Source organism: Electrona antarctica, assembly GCF_951216825.1.
Source record: "Electrona antarctica genome assembly, chromosome: 24".
In the NCBI taxonomy this organism is placed as follows: Eukaryota; Metazoa; Chordata; class Actinopteri; order Myctophiformes; family Myctophidae; genus Electrona; species Electrona antarctica.
The window spans coordinates 1,846,840-1,856,839 of record NC_136803.1 but is presented as its reverse complement, the minus strand read 5'-3'; the positions used below and the strand labels follow the sequence as shown (position 1 = coordinate 1,856,839).

Genomic DNA, 10,000 nt, shown 5'->3' with positions numbered 1-10,000 from the left:
TGTGTGTGTGTGTGTGTGTGTGTACCGACACGTGTTTTCGGTGGCAGTCAGTGATCTTGTCTCTCAGGGCATCTTGGTCAGGTGTGTGTGTGTGTGTGTGTGTGTGTGTGTACTGACACATGTTTGCGGTGGCAGTCAGTGATCTTGTCTCTCAGGGCATCTTGGTCAGGTGTGTGTGTGTGTGTGTGTGTGTGTGTGTGTGTGTGTGTGTACTGACACATGCTTGCGGTGACAGTCAGTGATCTTGTCTCTCAGGGCGTCCTGGTCAGGAAGGTACTTGTTGTGAAGCAGATGCTGCCAGCTCTGGGTCTCCTCGTAATCTCCTATCTCAGCTGGGGAAGGAAAGAAAGACAGAAGGAAGGAAAGAAAGTCAAATATGCTTATCCAAATCTCTTGCCTGTTATCACATATTTTATGTGAAATGCTTTGGCAACTCATTCGATTTGTCTTTAGTACAAGAACTTAACCCATTTTGACCTGAGATCAGATTCTAAAAATGTCTTCTACATCCTGAAAGTTTTCTGAAAAAGCTGTTTCTATGTCAGTCGTTCTTCGATTTTTCTAAAATAGCAGACCTACTGTACAAGCTCATAGCGCGCCACCGAGTGGCGCGCTACGAGCTTGTAGATCTGCTATTTTTCAATAGCTAAAGCATAACATAATGCTAACACCAAAAGGGGTTCCCGCCCAAAATGGGTTTTAACCTGATGTGAAGGCCCCACCTAAGCCTAACATTAGCCACATGAATCCCTTCCCTGATATGAACACTAACCCCAACCCTAACTGTAGCCTGAATCTTTTCATCGTTGTAAACCAAACTAAAATAAATCCGTCTTACCATAAAAATAATCCTTTCCCTCGTGGGGACCATAGAAATGTAACCATAAGGTCAAGTGTCAGATCAAATGTGGTCTACTGTATGTTAGCCTGTTTCAGAGAGCTAGCACTGGATTCTGTTCAGATGCTAGGAAGCTAGCTAAACACTCACACACATCAGCTGCTCAATACAACACATTATTAAAGATTATTTAGAACTAATTGAGGACACTTCAAAGTGATATCATGACATTTATGGACCAAACCTTGATATTTAGTACATGTTCATGTTTTATATACACGTCCTTAATGACACAATTCAACAACGTAGGTTTGGTGAATCGTTTTCCTGAACTTTTAAATTCTTAGAATTTAGCAGCCGAGCAGCTGATGTGTGCGAGGGCTTTGCTATAGCTTCCTAGTATCCACGTTCCAACCCATATGAACTTCCGTTCCGTTTCCGGGAAGATACAGAGAACATCTTAGCTTAGCTAGCTAGCTCCAGTGGGTACTTACACTGGATGATGTGAGAGACCATGAGTGCAGCGCTGGTGTCGTTGCAGATGAGACGACCGCACGCCAGGTCATGTTTGATCTGGAGAGCAAACAAATAGCTGGAGAGAGAGAGAGAGAGAGAGAGAGAGAGAGAGAGAGAGAGAGAGACATATGGAAAAAGGGAGAGAGAAAAGAGAGAGGGTTTTGTTTACATGGAAGTGAAGTGTGAGTCAATGACATACTCAAACTTATCATCATCATTCTATGATTTTGAAAAATCGAAGAACGACTGACATAGAAACATAGCTTTTTCAGAAAACTGTCAGGATGTAGAAGACATTTTTAGAATCTGATCTCAGGTCAAAATGGGTTAATGACTATTCTATTTATCTATTATTTATACACATTAATTTGCGGTGTCCCTGACTCAACCTCCTTCCGCTCATCTGTCTGTCTGTCTGTCTGTCTGTCTGTCTGTCTGTCCCCAACCAGAGGAAACGCGCAGCGCTGTGGACAGCTAAAACAAAGGACGAGTGGCTCCCTTCCAACTTCCTGTGGCTGGACTCAGCAATCCCCCCCCCCCCCCCCCGTTGAGCAGACGTCTCCCGATTCTCCAACCCATGAATCAAATGCCAAATGGAGAGTGACTTATTTGACGTTGTGAAGTGTTTTTCTAAATCGTGGCAGGGCGTCGCTGCAGGGCCATGCTGGACAGGAACTGGACAGGAACCCCTTTTGGTGTTTTAACTAAGCATTATGTTATGCTTTAGCTATTGAAAAATAGCAGATCTACAAGCTCATAGCACGCCACCGCACCAAGTGGCGCGCTATGAGCTTGTAGATCTGCTATTTTTTTTAAATCGTAAAAATGCGGCACAAATCTTTGAATATATATTCTTTCAGAGTGAACGTTGTTTTTTATTTCGACGTCAGGCCTTAATGGGTTTAAGTGCAATGCACTGTGACACTGGCTGACTGTTATGAATTCAGTCTACTTCCTCAGGAAATAAATACAATTAAAATGACATTTTCTAGTTTGAAATACAAAAAAACACTGTTACACTCTATTACTATATTTATGTGTCTATTCAATTATCTTTAAAAGTTTTTTTTGTTTTTTTGTTTTTTGCCTTTATTTTATATATTTTATGGAGGGACAGACAGTAGGCTGACAGGAAATGGGGAGAGAGATGGGGGCTGAGATGACATGCAGTAAAGGCTGTTGGGATCGGGAGTCGAACCCGCAGCACACTGCCAGACTGGATTACCAGCCAAGGTGCCTGGACCACTGAGCCATGGCCCAGGCCAATTCAATTATCTTTATGATGGATTTACAGTATTTCTTTTTGCCCACCAAGAGTAGATAGATGGTCAAATTTTGTGCCCAAGACGTCTGTGGACGTCTTGGGTATTACCGCACGTGCATAGCCCAAGACGTCTGTGGACGTCTTTGAAAAAAATAATTAAAAAAAATAATATTTTTTATTTATTTTTATTTGTATTTTATTTTTATTAAAACAAATCAAAAAAATCAAAACAATGATTTCTTTTTTTTTTAATACGTGGTGCCAAAGTTTGTGTTTTCGCCATTGAGAATGCATTTGGCGTTTAAATTAAATAACTCAGAAACTATAAAACATTTCAAAGTAAAAAGTTCCAGCATGTGTCTCCACAGTCAGCTGAATTATAAAAAATGTGAATGGATTTTCTAGGTGAAAGTGATTTTTGGGCAGTTTTGCGTGGGCTCTCAATGTGTTAAAACTAGGGCCGGGACTTTAACGCGTTAATTGAGATTAATTAACTACAGAAAAATTAACGCGTTAAAAAAATTAACGCATTTTAATCGCACTATTTTTTTCACCGCGGAACGTTGTCACTGGACAGTTTTCAGATGGACCGGCGCACCACCCAGTTCACCGAGTGAAGTGTCCGTTGTTACAGGGAGTGGAAACCACCCCCCTTTAGAATGGTATGCCCCAGCAGCATTGGGGGAACAATAACACCACCAGACAGTTCACCAGACCGGGGGAAGCCGCTGAGATCACTTTGCTTGTCCCCGTGGATTGGAAATAGGATTTAAAAGGCTATCCGATGATAGCGTGGATTACAGCACAGTTGTGTGCAATTATTCAATAAAGAATTCGCATATCACCGAAGACCGCACCTCGTCAAGCCTCCAGTATCGGCTCGATGCGAAACATGTTGCACCGAGCCTAGCCTGGAAGCTAACGTCAACAACAGTAGCTCTGGTCCTTAGCGTAGTTAGGACTCAGGAGGAGTTCTATGGTACTTAATTTGATCCTTTCCCCTCACACCCACGGAAGTGCAGGCTGTGCAGCCCCTCGTTTTTAGCACAAAAAAATATGTGAAAGCCTACTTTCCTCCTTCTAACACTATGGATCAGAGCTAACGTCATTCCAACTACCAGTAGTAATTCAAGGACCCGACCAGATGACATGGTTTCTAACTAAACGGTTATGGCCAAATAAAATGTAAAATCTGTTAATGGCTGTTACTGTATGTCCACGGAAGAAACACAGAGGTGCTTTGTTATGGTCATGTCACTTTGCTGCACCAAGCCCCCCCCCCCCAACCCTGTGGAATGCATTCCCCAAACACTCAGAGACATGCCCCCACCATCCAAACCTTCAATATTGCTTTCCCCAGCTATTTCATCTATTTAATTCCTTAGTGTTTTTCCTCTAATAAAGTTGTTTTTGATTTATCATGTCCCCCTTGTAAAGCATTTTTTTGTACTCAGAAAAGCTTTATATAAATTATTAAATTTGAGATATTATTATAATTTATTACCCCTATTATTACTACAAAAACAATGTTTTATTGCTTAAACTTATGTATTCACTATTCATTGATTCACTAGTATACCAAAATCCATTTAAAAAAATAGCTTTCTCACTGTTCTCGGGTCAAATAATGATATGCGATTAAAATGCGATAATCGAGATTAATTAACTACAAAGCCTCTGATTAATTAGATTAAAATTTTTAATCGAGTCCCAGCTCTAGTTAAAACAAAACAATTGACACAGATCTGGAGCAGATCTGAATCCTCGTGAATCTACATCTTACGGCCCCATCTCTCAGGTTTGTCACCACAGCAATCCCACGCTAGTCTTTTTATTGCTGTACTACTAACCCATTTCTCATGGCAAACACTTTCTAAACCATTTCCTGTGATGTGACCCAAGGTCTCTGATGTTGAGTTTGTGACTCTGGGTCCCTTTTTGGCAAAGAACTCTAAGATGTCAACATGTTCTCCTTTCTGATGTTCTGGAATGTGGATATAAAACGTTAACGGAGAGAAAAACAAAAGTCTTGATGCCCCCGACGACAATATCGTCCCTCTCTTCTCCAGACCTTTTGTCTGTCTTGTTTTGTCACAAACCACAAGTGGCAGGTTTGAAGGACTGAGCAGGAAAATAAAAACGAGACCTCTGTCATTTGTGGCAGCGGTGGCCGAACGGATTGCGGAGCGGTCTTGATACCGGAAGGTCGCCAGTTCGAATCAGCGGTCCGACACGTTAAAATTACCACCGCTGAAGTGCCCTTGAACAAGGCATTGAACCACTACGATGAAATGTTCTATGAGCAGGGCCTGGCTGGAAACAAGTTCTTGAGCTTAGCCCAGATACCCTGGGTAAATATAGTAATCATCATCATCAGAAAGGTTTGTGTTTTGTTGTTTTCTTGCGTCTGCTGATGGCGTCGGAGGCCAAAGCCACTCACCGAGTCAACTCCTCCATCAGCTGTGTGTGGTCTGGAGGGAAGAACTTCACCACGAAGCGAAGGATGGTGTTTTTAGGGCCTGACGGAGACAGAGAGAGACATGAAGATGATGGCAGAGGAAGGGAAGGATTGGAGGGAAAGATTGGAAGCAAGAAAGCAATCTGTTAATATCATGTATAATTATGAAACCATCACATTGTGAATTTCTTTAACGTTTTCCTCCGCCCCATTATATTTGCTTAAAAATAACGTTGATCCATTTAGACTTGATCCCGATTCTAAAAAAAATGCTTCTTTCTAAGTCCTAACAGTTTCTGAAAACCCCATGTTTCTATGTCAGTGGTTCTCAAACATTTTCATGTCAAGGACCCCCACAAATATATGTAATTGGCCGCCGACCCCCATCTGAAAATATGTTGTTCCAGGGACCCCCCAGAAGCAAAGATTTGAGTTAAAAAATGTTCGCTCTAAAATAATATATTCAAACATTTGGGCCACATTTTCAAGTTTTTTTTCAAAAATAGCAGACCTACAAGTTCCTAGTGCGGCACTCGGTGCCGCGCTATGAGCTTGTAGATCTGCTATTTTTCAATAGCTAAAGTATAACATAATGCTTTAAAACACCAAAAGGGGTTCCCGCCCAGAATGGGTTAAACCGTATGTTTCTTCAAACCAGGGTCACAATTCAACCTCAAGGCCTCATTATCTCACTTCCAGTATTATCATGACACTGAAATGTACCCAACTAAGTTAGAGCAGTTTTCCAAATTTCCACATTCACTTACAAGGTTAAAGGTCAAATAAATCATATTTTCCAATTTTCCAATTTTGTGAGTGTGAGTGTGAGTGTGTGAGAGTGTGTGTGAGAGTGTGTGTGAGAGTGTGTGTGAGAGTGTGTGTGTGTGTGTGTGTGAGTGAGTGAGTGAGTGAGTGAGTGAGTGAGTGAGTGAGTGAGTGAGTGAGTGAGTGAGTGAGTGAGTGAGTGAGTGAGTGTGTGTGTGTGTGTGTGAGTGAGTGAGTGAGTGAGTGAGTGAGTGTGTGTGTGTGTGTGTGTGCGTATCTTACGTCTGACTTGTTTCAACGTTGGCTTCAGCAGGTCCAACCAAACCTACAGGCAAACAAAACAACTTCAGTACAAGTTGAAACATAGACATTGCATATGTGCGAGTGCTTGCGTGTGCGTGCGTGCGTGCGTGCGTGCGTGCGTGCGTGCGTGCGTGGCTCAGGGGTAGAAGGGCTGGATGGTAACCGCAAGGTTGCCAGTTCGAACCCTGTGGGCTCCCCCAGAGTTAGCGTCGAAGTGTCCTTGAGCAAGACTCTGAACCCCTAATTGCTCCTGATGTGCAGGTCGGTGCCTTGCACGATTTCCGCCGCCATCGGTGTATGAATGTGTGAATGGGTGAATGTAATGTACAATCTATGTAAAGCGCCTTGGATAAAGGCGCTATATAAATGCACCATTTAACATTTTGTGTGCGTGCGTGCGTGCGTGCGTGCGTGCGTGCGTGGCGTGGCGTGGCGTGCGTGCGTCTCACCGTCATCTTGCGGTGGTCCTGGTACTCCAGGCCAAAGTAATCTCCCTCCAGCAGGTTGAGGTGAGCACACACCAGGTCAAACAGCACCTTGCCCTGGGAGCGTTGCTGCAGAGGAGAAAACAGAGAGCAGTAAGACCAGGGTTGTTCAGAGGAGGAGGATGAGAGGAGGAGGAGAGGAGAAGGAGAACAGAGAGAGAGCAGTAAGATCAGGGTTGTTCACACATTTTCTTTCACCAAGGAATTTCCAAAACCTTTCCGGAATATTTAACCCCATTTCCAGGCGAATATAGCAATCATTCGGCGTCATAATGGGTCTTGCACTCCTAATGTGCAATGCCCAAAAAAAGACATGAAATACAGCATAGAATATAGAATGGTATAATAATTCCATTCCAAATGTAATGCCAAATCTTTTGCTACACCACCTATCCTCAGGCACAGGGTCTGCAGAACGTTATGCGCTTGTAGATCTGTTCTTTGTCACGTCTGGTACACATCGTACCAGACGTACGATGTGTAGCATAGCAGGACCATGTGGTCCTCCACATAAACAAGTGCAATAATTCAAACTGGAACAGGGAGACCCAGTCCCATGTCCCGGGCCTCTGGAACAGGGAGACCCAGTCCCAGCTCCCAGGCCTCTGGAACAGGGAGACCCAGTCCCAGCTCCCAGGCCTCTGGAACAGGGAGACCCAGTCCCAGCTCCCAGGCCTCTGGAACAGGGAGACCCAGTCCCAGCTCCCAGGCCTCTGGAACAGGGAGACCCAGTCCCAGCTCCCAGGCCTCTGGAACAGGGAGACCCAGTCCCAGCTCCCAGGCCTCTGGAACAGGGAGACCCAGTCCCAGCTCCCAGGCCTCTGGAACAGGGAGACCCAGTCCCAGCTCCCAGGCCTCTGGAACAGGGAGACCCAGTCCCAGCTCCCAGGCCTCTGGAACAGGGAGACCCAGTCCCAGCTCCCAGGCCTCTGGAACAGGGAGACCCAGTCCCAGCTCCCAGGCCTCTGGAACAGGGAGACCCAGTCCCAGCTCCCAGGCCTCCAGGCCTGCACAGATAAGTGGATTTGAATTCAGCACCAGGCACCATACAGCCGATCTGTACTCTGTAACCTGTACCGATACGGGTGGCGTTAAGTATTGTGTGTTCAGGATTACACAGGAAACACAATGCCCTATCAGTCACTTTGCACTGCTGGTTTACTGCAAGACTGAACTGAACATTCTTGTGTATTGTTTGTTCACATGTTGTGTTGTCAGACTGTTGAAATTAAACTAATTAATCTATATTTGTGCTTGCGGACTTGCAGATAAATTAATACAAATTAAAAAAAAGTTTGTAATGGGAGTTTGAAGATGACAATACTAACTGTCATAACTGCATTAACATGAGTCATCACAGATCACCTGTTTGCGTCTGTCAGAGGACCTATTACTAGACCATAGGACCTTGTTTGACCATGTCCACTGACCTATTACTAGACCATAGGACCTTGTTTGACCATGTCCACTGACCTATTACTAGACCATAGGACCTTGTCTGTCTGTCCATGTCCACTGACCTATTACTAGACCATAGGACCTTGTCTGTCTGTCCATGTCCACTGACCTATTACTAGACCATAGGACCTTGTCTGTCCATGTCCACTGACCTATTACTAGACCATAGGACCTTGTTTGACCATGTCCACTGACCTATTACTAGACCATAGGACCTTGTTTGACCATGTCCACTGACCTATTACTAGACCATAGGACCTTGTCTGTCCATGTCCACTGACCTATTACTAGACCATAGGACCTTGTCTGTCCATGTCCACTGACCTATTACTAGACCATAGGACCTTGTTTGTCCATGTCCACTGACCTATTACTAGACCATAGGACCTTGTCTGTCCATGTCCACTGACCTATTACTAGACCATAGGACCTTGTTTGTCCATGTCCACTGACCTATTACTAGACCATAGGACCTTGTCTGTCCATGTCCACTGACCTATTACTAGACCATAGGACCTTGTTTGTCCATGTCCACTGACCTATTACTAGACCATAGGACCTTGTTTGTCCATGTCCACTTGACCACACCGCCAATGTATTTGTGCTTCTTCATTGTGTATAAGAGAGACTCATTTGAGCAGCCCTGGAGGCCGTGCATCCGTGCAGTCTCCCTGGGCTGGTACAGACCAACCCATCCGTGCAGTCTCCCTGGGCTGGTACAGACCAACCCTTGTAATAAAGTATCATTGTTTCAGTCCACTCTCTACCTCCATTATTTCTCCAAGACTCTGATGTGAGTTCTGAATAATCCACCACAGGTTTTGGCCTGCTGCACCTGCGATAAGGTGAATACCTGTTGCCCTTTTTGCACATTTAATATTTTTATTTTATTGTCTTACATTGTCTAAAGGACTCAGAGATTGCCATTCAATGCATTATTGATTATCAATGTGATATGTGTGTATATATAATATTGTGAATTTGTCTACTATGACTGCACTTTTGGGTTCTTGTTGGCTATGTCAGGGGTTGTCAACGTTTTTGGCCGGGGACCCCCGGAAATGCTTTGGCCATGTCTCGGGACCCCCGCCCCGCCCCCTCCCGACCCCCAATATAAATTGACTGCTACAATAACCTTAAACCATTTTGGGCGGGAACCCCTTTTGGTGTTTTAAGCATTGTTATAATTTAGCTATTTAAAAATAGCAGATCTACAAGCTCATAGCGCGCCACCGAGTGGCGCGCTACGAGCTTGTAGGTCTGCTATTTTTGAAAAATCGTGAAAATAAAAATGTTAAAAAACTTTTTTTTTGGGGACCCCCTAAAATAATTTGGCGACCCCCCGAGGGGTCGCGACCCACGGGTTGAGAACCCCTGGGCTATGTTATTTGCATCAACACGGACAGAGGAAGGTGTCGCACCCTACGGACACTATACAATGTGACACTTCTGTTGTTGACAGCCATAGTATAACCATAGAGTATATAAAAGGATAGAGACTGAACTGGCGCGAAGCTCCGCCCCCCCAGCTATTCATGTCAGTGGAAGTTGCTCAGTGGCGTTTTGAAGCACCCGGAAGACTGCCGGAAGTCCCTCCTCCGGACCTCAACTTTGAGGTCCGGGGTGACGTATGCAACCGAGCGCTCAATGTTAAAGCCCAGCTGCACGGGGTTTCCCGGTCATGAATCCACGGGTCCGCCTGTAGTCCCTCCTCCTACCACTAGGACCCAGAGCTTCACCGTTGAATAGCCTCACTGGCCCCTTGAGTATAACGCTGACGAAGGCTATACGCCGAAACGCGTGCGTTGTCCTGTCTGCTTTGCAGCATACTGTGCGAATATAAAAGAATAAAAGTGCCTTAAACCAAATGACATGTCCGTGAGTGCTGGCATTCTCTCCTTAGAGAATTTCTT

The 10,000-nt window shown here is 44.6% G+C and overlaps 1 protein-coding gene across 1 annotated transcript in view; it reads right to left on the bottom strand.

Moving 5' to 3' along the window:
- The window catches only part of LOC306917168 (FERM, ARHGEF and pleckstrin domain-containing protein 1-like), a 112,280-nt gene that overhangs the window by 72,708 nt on the left and 29,572 nt on the right, over positions 1-10,000 (bottom strand). The window contains exons 3-7 of the mRNA XM_079495301.1: positions 6,594-6,698; positions 6,124-6,166; positions 5,059-5,137; positions 1,333-1,430; positions 218-332 (exon numbers count right to left, since the gene is read on the bottom strand). Of these exons, the coding sequence (XP_079351427.1) occupies positions 218-332; positions 1,333-1,430; positions 5,059-5,137; positions 6,124-6,166; positions 6,594-6,698 (440 nt within the window). The remainder of the gene's footprint in view (positions 1-217; positions 333-1,332; positions 1,431-5,058; positions 5,138-6,123; positions 6,167-6,593; positions 6,699-10,000) is intronic.